The sequence below is a fragment of the Sciurus carolinensis genome, chromosome 4, assembly GCF_902686445.1.
Source record: "Sciurus carolinensis chromosome 4, mSciCar1.2, whole genome shotgun sequence".
Classification (NCBI taxonomy): domain Eukaryota; kingdom Metazoa; phylum Chordata; class Mammalia; order Rodentia; family Sciuridae; genus Sciurus; species Sciurus carolinensis.
The window spans coordinates 166,395,742-166,411,578 of record NC_062216.1 but is presented as its reverse complement, the minus strand read 5'-3'; the positions used below and the strand labels follow the sequence as shown (position 1 = coordinate 166,411,578).

General features: G+C 62.5%; 1 protein-coding gene across 1 annotated transcript in view; it reads left to right on the top strand.

Moving 5' to 3' along the window:
• Positions 1-8,931, top strand: part of Il2rb (interleukin 2 receptor subunit beta) — a 16,970-nt gene extending 8,039 nt beyond the window's left edge. Inside the window, 7 exon segments of the mRNA XM_047547898.1 lie at positions 523-628; positions 1,317-1,465; positions 2,200-2,365; positions 2,663-2,783; positions 4,365-4,449; positions 6,179-6,686; positions 6,689-8,931. Of these exon segments, the coding sequence (XP_047403854.1) occupies positions 523-628; positions 1,317-1,465; positions 2,200-2,365; positions 2,663-2,783; positions 4,365-4,449; positions 6,179-6,686; positions 6,689-6,930 (1,377 nt within the window). The 3' untranslated portion in view covers positions 6,931-8,931.
• Positions 8,932-15,837: the final 6,906 nt, after the last annotated feature.

Below are 15,837 nucleotides of genomic sequence, written 5' to 3'. Positions count from 1 at the left end.
GGCAGGTCCAGCTGCTTCCCCTCCTGTGAAGCGGGAGTGACGAGGGCAGCGCCGGAAGGTTCTCAGGAGGCCCGAGCACCTGGGACGGGCTGTGACCGTGCGAGCAGTGAGCCGCCCCCAGCCCTGTCCCCGTCCTGCTCACCAAGAAAGTTCAGAGAGGTGTCCTCGCTGCCCAGGGTCACACAGCCAGGGTCACACAGCCACGGAGCAGCGCAGCTGGGACATCCTGGTTCTGGGGCTACTGGCCTGGGTTTTTCACAGTCACTGGGCCGCCCCTTGTGGGCACATGGCTGTCTCTGTGCCAGCAGGGGCGGGCATCAGGGGTGCCCAGACCACATTTTCCAGCCACGGTTGGCTGTGTGTATTCTGGAGGGTCAGGGGATGGGAAAATGTGGCCGCAGGGGCGCCGAGGAAAGCGTGGCCCCTGGGACTGGACGCTATGCCCACTGGGGACCTGTGTGGGGGCCTTGCTGCCGTTCCCGGGGAAGTGACCCCAGCCACCCCTGCCCTCCTTCCCTGCAGTCTCAGCCCCTGAACTCGGTGGACATCGTCAACGTCAGCGTGATGTGCTGGCAGGACGGGCAGTGGCACCTGGCCAAGACCCAGGCCTTCAAGCCCTTCGAGAGCCGTGAGTGAGGCGCGGTGCGGGGCTGGGCACCTCCTCCGTCTCCCCGTGTCTGACCCTCAGCTCCCGCCGCCCTGGCCCGCGGCCTGCACCTCTGCTGTGACCAAGGCCTGTCCCCTGCCTGCACTTCGGGGACATCTCCTGGGAAGAGCTGGGGTGGAGAGAACCAGGCGGCTCAGGCTGCAGCTGGCCTTGACCGGGTGGGATCTAACCGGCCGAGCCTGGTCCCCTCCTCTGCAGAGAGCCAGGACCCCCTGGGCACAGGGTCCGGGTGGGGGGTCTCTGAGCCGTGGGGAAGCTGTGGGCGTGTGGCCAGCGCCCCGTGAAGGCCTCGGTCACATGAGCCTCAGGTCCCGCGGCGGCCAAGGCATTCAACACACTGAGGGGCCAGGAATCCCTCCAGGCGAGCTCAGGGCAGAGAAGGGCGGCCGACGGCTAGCGGGCATTTCACCCAGGACCAGGGGTTATTCCAGGCACCTGGGCACCGAGCACATCAGAGTCCCTGCCCTCAGTGGGGCTGGGGGGCGGGACAGAGAAGGAAGAGCCCAAGGCAGATACCAGTGTCCCAGGCGGCCGGCGGCGGAGGCCGGGAGGAGGGGGAGGCCCCGGGCTCGGGAGGGGAGGGAGGTCGGAGGCTGGTCTCCGGTCACCATCCGGAGCACCAGCGGCCCTTCCTCTCTCCCGTCCCCAGTGCGCCTTTTGGCCCCCCACTCCCTCCGCGTCCTCTCCGTTGGGACCCACAGGTGCAACGTGACCTGGCGCACCTCCCTGGTCTCCCACTACGTCGAGTCCTACCTGGAGTTTGAGGTCCGCACGCGGTCCCCGGGCCACCGCTGGGAGGTGAGGAGGTGGCCCAGGCCCCACCCCGTGCCTCCCTGGCCTGGCCATGTCCACGGCCCGGCTGTCCTCCAGCGCAGTGAGGTCCTTCAGCCCCGGCCGGGCGGCGGCTGAGTGTGTCCGCACCCCGGGCGGCTTCAGAGGCAGCGCAGTGGCTCTCCGCGCTCCAGAGCGTCCTGTCCACGGGGCCGCGGCCTCTACGCACTTGACCCCGCTCAGCACTTGTTTACTGAGCACCTACTGGGTGCTGCAGGCTGCGGGAGAGCGGGAGGCGGGGCTGGGGAGCGCCCACTCTCTGGAACATCCCCGGGAGGGCGGAATGCAGACGGGGACGTCGATGGGCAAGGGCGAGTGGGAAGCCCAAGGGGCCGGGACACCTGCCACTCAAAGGCAGGACACAGCCCTGAGTCTGGGGGACAGGAAGGAGAGCAAGAGGCGTGGGAGGCGTGTGGACGCCCGTGGAGACGCCCCTTCCTCATGGAGCTGAGACCCCAGCAGAGGGGCCCAGTGACCTCAGGGGGACACTGAGGGGCAGGTGGCTAGTGTGGGGCCTTTGGGGGGTCGGTGCCCCTGGGACTTGGGGCCCCAGCAGCTGGGCCGTCGGGGAGCCATTGGGAGGGTCGGGGAGGGAGGCGGCCGGTCAAGGAGGGTGCTGCTTGGCTCAGCCTCCTGGCCGCGCCACGGGCCGGGACACGGGCAGGGGACCCCTCCGGGCTCACTGCCCTGTCCCTGCCCAGGAGGCCCCCCTGCTGAGCCTGAAGCAGCCGCAGCAATGGATCTGCCTGGAGACGCTCGCCCCCGACACCCAGTATGAGCTGCAGGTGCGGGTCCGGCCCCAGCGCGGTGACCACACGGTGTGGAGCCCCTGGAGCCAGCCCCTGGCCTTCAGGACGAGGCCCGCAGGTAGGGGCAGCGGGCTGGGGCAGCGAGCTCGGCCCCGTCCACCTGTTAGCCCCCTGGGTGCGGCTGTGGGCTCACCAAGGGGAAGGGAGGCCACGGCCTGCGGGGCCTGCGGGTGGCTGGGACCCTGTGGCGCTCAGCCACCGTCACTCCTGGAAAGCGCGAGCCAGACCCGCGGCCCGAGGGGCACCACGTCCGGCTTCCTGGCGGGCCTTCAGCGGGTCCCGGCCCCCGGCCCAGGCCGCCTGGTGGTCGCCGGGTGCTCTCCAGCCGCCCTCCCGCTTCTCTCCCACCTGGCAGCCCCTGGGAAGGACACCCTGCCGCTGCCCTGGCTCAGCCACGCCGTCCTGGGCCTGGGGGCAGTCGCGGGCTTCGTGGCCTCCGTCTACTTCCTGGCCCACTGCCGGTACCTCGGGCCCTGGTAAGAAGGTCCCCGTTCCCTCGCGCTCTCGCCCGGCACGCTGCCCCGGCCAGGCGGCCCTGCCCTGGGCCCACCGCACCTGCTCCCCAGTCGGCTGACCACGCCTGGCTGTTCCCTGCAACTGGGCCCAAGGAGGGGCGGGGAGGCCGCGGCCGCCAGGGAGCACCCTGAGCCCGGCGCTGGGTCCTGAGGTCCTTCGGTGCCCGTGGGGTCACTCATCTGTGCAGTCTATGCCCCGACCCGCTCTGTCCTGGGAGCACGCTGCAGGCCTGGGTCCCAGCCCACAGAGCAGTCAGAGAGGAAGGGACAATGACACACCATGACAACCATGACGGAGCAGGTGACAGGGAGAGGGACCTTGGCTGGGGGCTGGTGTCCCAGAGGAGCTGATGTCCTTGGAATCTGAAGGAGGAGCTTCCCAGGTGGGGCAGAGGGGACAGGAGCCCTGCAGGCAGAGACGGCAGGTGCCAAGGTCCTGGGGTAGGAAGAAGGGAGGGACTCCAGGAACATGGGGCCAGGAGGCCTGCGTAGCCAGAACCCGGATGGAAGCTGGCCTTGAACCTGGACGTGGGCAGCATTGTTCTCTGGGGTCCTCAAGACCACAGCAAGGATGTGACCGGCACTGTGTGCCTGGTAGCCTGGTTTTTGCAAAAGCAAGATGGGACCAGCGTTGTTAGCTGTGGTTCTCGCTGCTGTGTGGAAGGTGCCCTGGCAGAGGGCAGGGCAGTGAGGAGGTGACCCAAGGTCAGCCCTGGTCCTGCTGAAAGGAGAGACAGCACTTCACTGTGTGCAGAATGTGTCCATTGGCATCAGCCTCTCAATTCTCCACCATCCCGGGAAGGCAGTGAGTCGGGGCTGCCACTGCACTTTAGTCAGTGCAAGGATGGCCCAGAGAAGTCAGCCTACCCGCCCAAGATCACACAGCCAGTTAGTAGTGAGGCTGGGGGGGAAGCCCAACTCTCCTGACGCAGGCCCTGTGTGGGGGCTCTGACATTCTCAGTCCCTTTGGTCCATTCCTGCATCATGCTCCAACACTCTTCAGAGACTTTCCACTGAGTGCACCCCGACAGTCCAGGCCCTCTGCCAGCCATTTGGAACATTCACGCAAATCAGAAAACAGCGCCCTCTTCTCCAGGCAGATGCATACAGATCTCTGGCACAGCTTGGGAAGCAACATGGCTGGAATTCAGCCCCCACTCACTGTCCGAGCCACCCACCAAAGCCAGATGCCCTCAGACAGTGCACAACCTGTACCACCATCCATGGCAGCCCTGACTAGGAAGCCTCCCTCCTATTTCCCTTCTCATGCCTCGCTCCGCTCCGGCCATCTCCACCCTGACCACTCTGGTTTGTGTGGTCTCTGCCACCCCGTGTCCTCTTGAGTGGCGCTCTGCTCCATGGAGTGGGTGGTAACATGGCACACTTGGTTTGTGTCTGTCTCCTCGTCAGCATGTCAGCGCCTTGAGATCAGGGACCTTCTCTGGTGGCCATTCCTGTGCCTTGCCCTCAGAGCCGTGGGCTGCTGGCAGGGGACACTGCGTCCCCTTCCCATCCTCACCCTCCTTCCTCTCCCTGGTTCAGGCTGAAGAAGGTTCTGAAGTGTCGCATCCCAGACCCCTCAGAGTTCTTCTCCCAGCTGAGCTCCCAGCACGGAGGAGACCTGCAGGTAGGAGCGGAGGCGTGGGCTGCCCCGGGGGCAGTGGGGTGGGGAGGTGGCACAGCAGTAGGGGGTTTGCCCCAGTGAGAGGAGACAGTGCCCAGAGTGCAGCCCCGCACAGGTGCAGACCCCTGTCCCCATCTGTCCCCCCCACGCTGCCAGGGTTTTAATCCCGGCTCCAGCACCCCCTGGCTGTGTGACCTTGGACATGTTGTAGAACCTCTCTGTGCCACAGTTTCCTTGCCTGGGAAGTGGGGAGAAAACAGGGTGTGTGTACCGCCTGGGAACACTGCCTGCTGCCAGCCCCGACCCTGGGCAGCCTCTGTCACTTCTCACAGACATTAGTAAGTCCCCAGTCACCCGAGTCACAAAACATGATTTCTTTGAAAAGGCGGGGCAGAGTGGGGACGCTCGAGCTTCACCTGTGGCCTGTCCTCTGCCTCCGCAGCCCCCAGCTGCTTCAGGAGCCCAGGGGCTGGGAGGGGCTCCCGATGGTGGGTCCCCAGCTCAGGAGGTCAGAGGCAGAGAGGGCCAGAGGGCCAGGCCGACCCGCCGTCACGAGCGGCCGTGTGCTGTCCTCTCGGGACTGACCAGGCCCCTGCGTCTAGAACGCTCCCAGGCTGCCTTGCCACCGAGGCTGGAGGCGGGTGTGGGGACCCGGCTCTGCAGCTCCTCCCTCAGCTCTTGAGGCCGACAGGTCTCATCGATGGCAGCCGGGCAAGTCCCGCTGGCCGTGCCAGGGACACAGCAGAGGACTGTCCCAAGCACGCCCCGCGCCTCGTCCAGCTGGAGTCCTGAGTCCAAGGGCCGAGGACGTGCTCGGGCGCGAGGCGGCTCCTTCCTGGAGGGGGAGCCAGGAGGGCATCCCTGGGGCGGGGACTCCCCTAGGAGGCCAGGACCAGGGAGGCCTCCTCAGCAGCTGCGCCCAGTCTAGGGTGGCCGCGGGCAGAGCTCAGCCCCTCCCTGCTCCGCCGTTCCATCTGAAAGAGCCGGTCTGGGCCCTCGGGCACCGTCCTGGGCAGGGCAGACGGCGGAGGGCGCCCAGGACGGAGGGCTGTTGGGTCCTCTGACTCCCCCCGGAGGCCCTGGCCTCGCAGCCTGCACTCCACCCCGTGCCCAGGTTCTCCTCCTCCACTTTCTCACCCGACACCTCTTTGTTGACCTAACAGGTAGCAGTGAGGGGTCAGGAGGGGGTGGCCGACCACTGTGGAAACAGGCCCAGAGAGGCGTAGTGGCCTGCCTGGGGTCACAGTCAGGCAGTGCCAGGATTGGGGCTGGAAGCTGGGCCTCCCCACTGTGGCTCCTGGGCATCTCAGACCTGCTGACGGGCACTCGCTTCTGTCTGCGGGGCACTGGGAGGGAGAAGAAAACTGGGGGCACGCCGTCCCCCACCGAAGACGTTTCCACAAGGACGTTTCCCAGGTTCCAGCTCTGTCCCAGCTGGCCTGCGATGGGACCAGGCCCTTCTGCCATTATGCTGGGGGACTGGTTGACTCAGACACTCGGGCCTGGCCCCACTGGGCACTGGGCATCCTGTTCTCCACTGGGTCCCCACACTTAGCTGGATACAAGCGGGTGCTCAAAGAACGGTCACTCCGCCGTGCAAGTCCCCTGGGCCCTTGGGAACCAGGCCTGTGCAGAGCCCTGGGAGGGCTTCCTGGGGGGCAGTGGGACAGGCGGTGGAGGTGGCGGCCACGGGCCGTGAGGCTCACCCCTGCGCTGGCCTTCCTCCCGGCAGAAGTGGCTCTCCTCGCCCCTGCCCTCGTCCTCCTTCAACACCGGCGGCCCCGCGCCCGAGATCTCTCCGCTGGAAGTGCTGGACAGGGATGCCAAGGCCGCTCAGCTGCTCCTGCTGCAGCAGGACAAGGCGACCTCGCCCTCGCCCAGCGGCCGTTCGCAGACCAGCTGCTTCACCAACCAGGGCTACTTCTTCTTCCACCTCCCGGACGCCCTGGAGATTGAGGCCTGTCAGGTGTACTTCACCTTCGACCCCTGTGCGGAGGAGGAGCCCGAAGAGGGCGGGCCCGGCGTGCCCGCGGGGTCGCCCTCGCCGCCCCTGCCGCCCGCGTCAGGGGACGACGACGCCTACTGCACCTTCCCGCCCGGGGATGACCTGCTGCTCTTCTCACCCAGCCTCCTTGGAGGCCCGAGCTCCCCCAACACTGCCCTTGGGAGCTGCGAGGCCAGCAAAGAGAGGCTGCCCCCCTCCCTGCTGGAGGGAGTCCCCCAAGACTGGGGCCCCCAGCCCTGGGACCTCCTGCCCCGGCAGCCCCTCACCTGGTGGGTTCCCAGGCCTCCCTGGAGCTAGTCCTGGGAGAGGCTGGGAGGGAGGGCCCTGCCCCCAACCCTGGGCCAGGAGCCGGCCTGCAGCTGGCCAGGGCCCCTGGGCAAGGGGAGGTCAGGGCCCCTACCTCTTGCCTGGCCCTGAACACTGATGCCTACCTGTCCCTCCAAGAACTCCAGAATCAGGACCCAGCTCACCTGGTGTAGCCAGACGGCCAGTGCTGGAGGGCAGCCAACCCCTGCACCAGGCCTGATGGAGGGGCAGTTCTGTCCTTGAGGACAACACACTGCTGAGGACACTTGGTGCCCAGCTGCCCCACCCAGCCACACACACTCAATTGCTGCTCCCTGGTCCCACCGCCCGAGCCAGGATCTGGGCCAGCCTCCCCTCCTCCTCTTTAACCATGGAGTTGTGAGCTGATTCTGAAGCGCTGCCTCTCCACCATCCTGCAGGGGTTTGTCCTCAGGGCTCTCTAGGGGTCTTCAGCCCAACCTCTTCAATGGGCCTCCTGCCGCAGTCCTGCCCCTGCTACCCGTCCTCCACAGGACAACTTGAGTGTGTTTCCCAAATTCAAATATAGCCAGGTCCCTCCCCTGCTCAAAACCCTGCCATGGCTCCCCATTGCCCAGCACCAGTTCTTGGTCTGCACTTTTCCCTCCAGCATCATATTAGGACATTCCCTACTGGACCCTCACCAGGGTCCTACTGAGCCACTTGGAGCTCCTTTGTGCTCCCAAAGTTTGTGGTCTCTGCCTCATCCTTCACATGCCAGTTCTGCCCCCTGGGGGGAAACACTGCCTGCCTGAATGTGCCCCAACTTCCAGATTCCATGCTGGAAGGAAACTCTTAGGAACAGGAGGTGGCTGGAAAAGAGGCCCTGTCACTTATTCTTGGGCTCTCTCCTGAGCCCAGAATGCTTGCTGACTGCATCCTAAATCTGTGGCCCAAGTATGGACAACAGGCCCTGCAGAGTGGATGCGGCCGGATCTTTCCACAGTGGCCTCACAGACTCGCAAGGGAGGCTGCTGGAAGGCAAACCCTGACGCTGCCCCGGGGTACGGCGCCTGGGCCCCTCCCACCCTGCGCTCAGGCTGAGGGTCCTGCTCTGCAGACTAGCTGACCTCCAGAGGGACAGCTCCTGGAAAGTGCGACCTCAGTGCCTTTCACTGCACTTGACACAGTACCTCGCACTCCACCGCACTCCCTGGATGAACTGATGAAGGCCGGGCTGCCAGCACAGCGGCCGAACGCGCCCCAGCAAGAGGCGCAGCCAACCCCTCCCACACAACGGGCCCCTTCCTTCCCAGTGCTCCTGCCACACCTCGGCTTCTCTGCCCTCTGCCTGGGCACTGGTCACACCGTGGTGATCACAGCCTCACACCTCCATAGGGCAGAAACAAAACCGAGATCCCAGCTGGCTGAGCCTAGCGCAGAGCCTGCGCTTATAGGTCCTGCTCGCAGCTGATTGGGTACCTGAACACAAGCACACCCATAGGTTGAAACTCTGTCCAATCAGAGAGACCCGGTCTGATCTAGCCAATCAGATGATGTCTCAGTCTGAAGTTGGGGAAGAGGGGCGGCCTCTGGGAGCAGGTGCTTATGAATGAGGCTCCCAGGAACCCGGAGGGAGGAGTGGAACCACGTGAGCAGAGGGCAGTGGGATCCTGACACAGGGCGCTCTTGACCATCCGTCAGGATTTCTGTTTCTTTAAGCTCCCCTGTTTTGAGGCTGCGTGAGTCCTGGGTCTTCACCGTGGAAAGGGCTTAATCAACCCCATATCATTTCCCACCTCCTGCCATAAGATGCTGTGTGTCCTGGGCTGCCGGATTCCTCGGTCCTGGCCTGGTCGCACCTGAGCTCCGCATTCGCACTCTGTTGTGTGTCCTGGGGAAAAATAGCAAACCTCTCTGCATTCAGTTTCCTTATGCCCAGAATGGAAACAGATTGGTCACCCCATTACCCGCCGCGGCTTTGCAGAATCCTTGGGAAGTTCTCTTTCTCAAGTCCTGGTCATTCGTGAATTTCTTTCTCTCTTAATGACCTCACTGTGTCTTTACTCTTTTCATGATATGTTTTCTATAAACCATTTCAGGATTTTTGTTCGAATTCATTTATTTAAAGAAAATACTGCTTCTGTAAATGGGAAAAACGGGGTTCACTGTAAATAAAAGGTAATCGTAAAAAGTAAAAACAATAAAACAAAATAATATTTAAATCCTTTGTCTGATGGAAATCTGTTATCTCAGTTCAGCATAGAGGGGAGAACTAGATGAAGACCAAATGGAAACTTCTGGCTTGAGTGGAAGCAAAAGGATTATAAAGGGAAAATCTCTTTCAGTAGCAGGAGTCGGGTTTCTTATTCTGTGTCCAGGCTCCATCTAGCATCCCTCATCTCCATACTGCACAGGTCTTCGCTTAGGGAAAGATTGCACTTGATGATTGATAGCTTTATATCTATCTGTGTGTGTGTGTGTGTGTGTGTGTGTGTGTGTACGCGTGCCTGTGTGCTCCCCTCCCCCACATCTATTTCAGTGCCCTGAAAAAATAAAGATAAAATGTAGATCAGGTCCAGGTGGAGGATGGTCATTCATAAAACTCCATTCATGGCAGACATTGCTAGTGGATCACAGATCTCCTTCCAACAGAGCCTGGATGCAGCTTTCGCTCCTGCAGTGTCATGCTAGAGGCAACTTCCTGTGGATCAGAGCTGGCCCCTGCTGACACCTGTGAACCCCATAATCTCTTAGGTACCTTCCACAAAAGGAGGTCTTATTTTTCCTGACTCCTGTTTCCCAGGCAGGGAGAGCTATGGACTGAGGCCACGGAGACAGGGAAGCTGAGAGGTGTCTCTGAGCAGGCAAGCCAGGGAGGCCAGCTGTCTCCCCCAGGTCTGATGAAAGACCTGAGCTGGCAGTGAGTCCAGAAAGGAGCCACCCTACACAGGTGGTGACAGAGTGATGGGCCTCAGCCACCATGTGTCACTTCCAGTGGGGATTACAGCATGGACCTTGGGAAGAAGGGACAGGCGGAGGCAGCTGGCAGGAGTGGGAGGCATGAGGGAGAGACAGGTCCCCCGGGTTAGATTGTGGGAGAAAGGCTGGCGCCAGCTGGGGACCTGGCGCAGGCAGGGGAGGCAGGAGGCAGCCGGGCAGACGGGGGCGGTAAGAGAACAGAGGAGGGGCGGGGGCTTCCAGTCGCTCGCGGTTCCTTTCCATGGGGCTGGATTGGTCCCTTCGTCTCCCAAGCCCCCACCTCTGCTCTTCCTCTACCTCGCAGCTCCAGCTAAGCAGCTTTGAGTGCGCACGATTCCCAGGCGCATTATGGTCCATTTTCCCAAGAACATGGAAGGTCTAGGTCTGGGTGAAGAGTCCCACTGCCTCTCTCACTGTTCATGTCGCAACTAACCGGCAAAAGAGAACCAGACACAAACCCCAAATGACCAAGAGGCACGTTGCAAAGGGGTGAGGGCACCCAGCTTCATTTTCCGGACACTGTTCCAGGCTCTTCCCAAACACCCCTTATCACCTGCAAGCGTCGTGGAGAGGCAGGGCTTTCTTCCCATTCTATGGATGAGGAAACTGAGGCTCAGGGAGGTTAAGAAGGACAACTGATGGTGGATAGAGCCAAGATTCACACTGAGGTGCATCTGGCTGCAGAGCTTTTGGCCCTTGGCAAACAACCTGCCTGAGAGATGATGCCAATGGCAAAGAAGCAGCAGAACCCCATTCTCCTCTCCGGCAGCCAACTCAGCAAACAAGAGGCTGGTCATACTTGCGACTGAGGAAGAGGAACAGCTCAGCTCTTCTGTGGGACAGACAGGGCTGGGTGCCTCAACCTCCCACCCGCCCCTGCTTGGCCTCCTCCCTGGCCTCCTGTGCCCACTGCCTGCCCTTCCCATCTTGCCACCCTGGGCCCTGCCAGTGTGGTCTTGCTAAGGCCACACCTGGCCATGCCATACCCTGCTTAGCCTGCGGTGACTCCTGTTGTTCTGGCCCCTTCATGCTGTGGCCCCCAGCTTGAGGGTCCCAGCTTGCCGCCCTCTGCCCTAGTGCCTTCATGGCCCCATTGGTGGCCTGGGCAGTCACCTGGATGATCTCTAACTGCTCTCCTAGGCCTGGTAGCTGTGAGTCCAGGTGCCACACTGAAGATGGCGTGAGCCTGGGACTCCCTGTTCCACTTCCAGATTGGAAGCCAGGTTTTGGGGATGGCAGGGGCCACGGGTGACTCAGGCTTGGTGCCGGTAGATCCCTGGGTCTGAAGTCATCGGCACCCACACGGTCCACCCAGACTCCTACACACCCCTGGGGACCCCACGCAAACACCCCCACTTCGGGAGGCTCTCTGATACGCCCCACGTGGGCCGAGCAGGTCTCCTGCTCCACCTCCTGAGCCACCTCTGTTCTGACCAGCCATGAGCTGGGGCCAGACCCCGGGCAGATTCAGGGGCATAGGCGTGATGGCGGCAGCCGTGAGGCAGAGGTGGCCCCGGGCGCAGGCTGCATTGAGCCATGCCAGGTGCAAGCAGGCTCTGCAGACCCTCTGCCCAGGGACGGTGGGCAGGGTGCAGGCAGGGCCTGGGTAGAGGCGCTCGGCAGGGCTCCGAACTTCAGAAATAGGTGGTGGATGCTGGTGCTTGGCAGGACCTGGGTGGAGGGATTCTCAGACACCATTTGGCACTGGGGGTTTTACCAACAGGCAGAGGGAGGGGGGCCAGCCGTGGGGACAGGGATCTGCGAGGGCCACAGGGGATACTGTCCTCTCAGGCTCCTTTTTAGAGCTGCATGGGTCGATCCCCTCCATGCGGGTAACTCGCTTGACCCTTACAGCAGAGCCCCAGGGAGGTCCTCCTCCAGGGCTCTGAGTGGTCCAGTGACTTGCCTGAGGCCACACAGCCAGAACGTGGTGGAGCAGGGATTCCTACCCACAATCCCGAGCGCTCACAGGGGCCCAGGTCCTTTCAGATTTTAAAGCACATGTGAGTCTGATGTCTGATGGGAGTGACAGAGGTTCTGAGTCCTGTCTCACAGTGAAGAACAGGAGGCCCCGAGAGGGTGTCGCCGTGTCCCAGGCCACACACTGAGTTTGGCTGGTGGGTGAGCTGATTCGACCGGAGATCACCACCACCTGCCCCCATGACGGCCCTGGGACATCCCCTGGCTGACTGGTTCAGAGACATTTTCCACCCCCGAGGGTGTGACGCACCTGCTACTCCTGTCACGGGGTGGGGACAGGAAGTCAGGAAGCCCTGAGCGGTGCAGAGGTGCAGGGTGAGGGGTGGGACCCAGGCTCGGTTCCAGGAAGCCAGGACGCAGAGGGAGGAACAGCAGCGAGGACCCTGCGTCCTCCACTGCTCAGCGCACCTGGCTGGCTGGGGCCCTGGCCGCCGCCCTGTCCACAGTCCTCAGCCTCCTGTGGGGAGGGAGTGACTGAGGGCACTACCCAGCGAGCAAGTGGACAGTCACAAATCCCCTCCGCTGGGTGACAGCAAACAAACAGGGCTCCTTTAGGACACAACTTTCTGAGCAAATTGTGTCCCTTGGACATTTTTAAAAACACCATTTTGTCGTGAGGATTTATTTTGGACAGCACACTGGGAGTCAGTTCACTTGGGTTCTAGTCCTAACCCCGCCTCAGCCTTGCTGTGTGACCTTAGGCAGGCCCCACCCTCTCTGAGGTCAGGCTGCATGACGCAGGCAGTTTCATTCTGTGTCCCCTCGAGGTTTGGGGAAGCACCTCTCAAACCTCTATCCCCTGACAACACAGCCTGGTGGGCACCCGGGTGGCACCTTCAGACAGTCCAGAGCCAGGACCCAGGGCTGGAACCGGGCAGCGTCCAAGTGTGGTGGCAGGGGATGGAGGAGGGACACAGAGACAGGAGAGGAATGGGGCTGGTTAATCGTGTCGTCAACTCATAAGGTCTGGAGGCCCAGAGGACCCTGGGGTCCTTGTCCCCTGTGCAGATGGAGAAGATGTGCCACTGAGGTGGCCTCCTGTCCAGGCCTCCATCCTAACTGTTCCTCAAAGTAACCCCAGAGCACCCCGAGGTCATGCCACGGCCCCTGCCCTCCGTCTCCAGGGCTGAGCCAGGACAGGGCGGGAGCGAGTGCCTGCCCCCGGGTCTGCCCTCCGCCTGTCTCCAGGCTCCTGTGCTTAGGAATGTGTCTTGCTGGCTGTAGTGTCCCCGGGCCCCGCCCTATGGGGACTCCAGTTAGAGGCTCCACACCTTTGTGACGAATGAGCGAGTCAGGCGCTGGACAAAGGTGACAGAGGTGGCCTCAGGGGACTCTGGGGAAAGGTGCGTCCAGTAAATGGCTCCTTTCCCTTCCTGGTGGGAGCAGAGTGTCCCCCTCCCACGCCCCTGCTGGTCCCACCTGCCTTTCTGTGGGAGGGTTGCCGGGTGGCGGAGACGACAGGCTTCAGAAGTGACTGAGACTCAGGGTCCCATGGGACCTTTGGGGCACTCGCCCATAGCACCAAAGGCCATCTGCCGCCCCCCCCACCTGTTAGTGGGCCCAACTGTCACCTCCTGAAGTGCCCTGAAGTCCTGACCCTCCGCCACCAGTGTGGCCTCATTTGGAAATAGTGTCTTTGCAAATGTACGCAGGTTAAGGTGGGGTCGCCCTGGATTGGGGGGCCCCTGGGGCAACGTGACGGGGGTGGGAGTTGGACAGGGAGATGCTGCCACCCAGGGAGAAGGCTGCGTGGTCAGAGCCACCAGGAGCTGGGAAGAGAGAAGGGACCTGCTGATGCTTCAGCCTCACCTTCTGGCCTCCGCAAGTGTGAGAAAATATTCCTGCTGTTTGGAACCCCACAGCTGGTGGCCCATTCTCCGGCAGCCGTCAGCTCTAGGGGACAAATCTGCACCCACCCATGGGCCGAGGACCCAGCAGGTCAGCTTCGCCCTCCAGAACCTCAGTCTCTTCTTCTGCTAAGTGGAGACACGCGTCCCCTCCCACGCCTGGAGGCGCTGTCTGTGCAGCGGCTCTCAGGGTGTCATCCAAGGAGGTGACAGTGCCGTCCTTCCTTCACTCGACCCTGAGGGTCCCTCCCATGTGCCAGGTGCTGTCCTAGCCTGGGGCCCAGCAGAGACAAGGCCTTTGTCCCCCTGGGGCTCACAGTGGAACGGACCACGGCGAGAACAGCTGCCCAGTGACCGCAGGCAGAAGTGTGGTGACCGGGCAGCGGCACCGCCGGCTGGGTGGCGGCAGTTCTCATTCCTCCGGCCTCCGGCGCCTGCGCTGCCCCGTCCTGCTCCTTGGCAGGCCCCGTGGCTGTTCCCCTCCTTGGTGGTCCAGTGTGCGCCCGCTGTGCACAGGGCTCCAGGAAGAAGTGGGGACCCAGGAGCCACGTGCGTCAGGCCACACGGGCTCACGCAGAGCGCGCTTGCGAAGGCTGCAGGGACACAGCGCCGGGCCGGGGGCCTGGCCAACCTCGCTGGACCTCCAGTCCTGGAGGCGGGAGCTCCTGGGCCGGTGCTCCCCCTGCGGCCGTGAGCGAGCTTCCGGTCCAACCTCTCCAGCGCCGTGGCTCCTTGGCTGTGGGGCTGCGTGACCCCGGCCTCTCTCCAGCGCCATGGTTCCTTGGCTGTGGGGCTGCATGAGCTGCTTCCGTCTCTGCACAGCATCCTGTGTGCAGCGTTTGGAGTCCAAACTCCCCTTTCCAAGAGAACACACGTCCTGGCGATCAGAGGCCCACCTTACATCCTTCCGCCCTCAACCACCAGCTCTGTCACCCCCCTCCTAAGGCCACCAGGTGGCAGCCTGGGAGGTGCGTCTGGCTGGGTCACTAGCCAGTGGAGGGACTGGGATTTCTGCCAGGTCATCTGGCTCCCCAATCCCCGGCTGGATCTGTCACCTGAGGGTGGCGGTAATCCGGTAGAGGTCCGTCTCTGTCCCGCTAGGCAGGCTTGCTATATCCCCTGCTGGCCACCAACCCACACTGGCCAGGCCTCCAAGCAGCTTCCCTGGCCCTCCGGACAAGGGGGCCGTGGAGGCCGAGGGCCGGCATTGTTGTGAAGCGCAGGTTCCAGCGAGCGGCAAGCTTCACCTCTGCTGAGTGCCAGCACGTCCCTGCGGCGGAGACAGTGTCTACCTGGACCCGCGCAGCCCTTGCTGGCAGAGGCCACCCTGACGCAGGCAGGCTGCCCAGCCCTCGGGAGCTGGGACCCTGGTGCTCCCCGGCATTGGCTGCCCTCCCGGAGCCTGGCGCCCCCAGGCTGGGCTGATCGATGGCTGGGTGGCCACCAGGTGCAGAGGACAGTGATTGTGCAAGAGCTGCTCTCCAGGCCGCCGGCTGCCAGCCTGTCAGGGCCAGGGCCCTGGGCCACTTGACCTTCCAGAGGACAGGGTGGACACACAGGCGGGACTCAGGGGTCTTTGCCCCAACACACACGTGCCCGCTCTCGTCCCTGCACAGGTCCCTTGGGGAGGTTGAGGAGGACCAGGCCTGGGGAGCGAGCTGGCAGGGAGGAGGCAGAATCGAGGGACAGTTGGGACAGTGGGGTGTGGCTGCCGGCCCTGGTCACAGGTCGGGGTCAGGCCCAGGGGAGGCAGGGCCCGCACAGGCTGAGGGACAGGAGCCGAGAGGTGCCCACACATCTGTGTTCACCTGCCACGCTTCACTAACACGCCTCACACTCACATATGGCTCACACTCACATACGATGCACACTCACAATGCACACTCACACAAGTTTCACACTCACACAAATTTCACACTCACATGCCTCACACACACAATGCACTCACACACACCTCACTCACAAGCTTCACACTCATGACACACACTCACAAACACCTCACACTCACATGCCTCACACTCATGACACACACCTCACACTCACGATGCACACTCACACAAGCCTCACACTCATGACACACACATCTCACACATGCCTCACACAGGCCTCACACTCACATGCTTCACATGACTAATTAGAGCAAATTAAAGAGAAAAAAATGAAAAAAAGCAGGTGAAATTGATTTTAATGGTAAATTGTATTTCACACAAGAGAGTGAACGTGTTATTTCAAGACGTAATTGACAGAGAGATGACATGGAGACATTTGCACCCTTTGTTTGGGGCCTTGGAAGTCTGGTAGGCACCTCCCGTG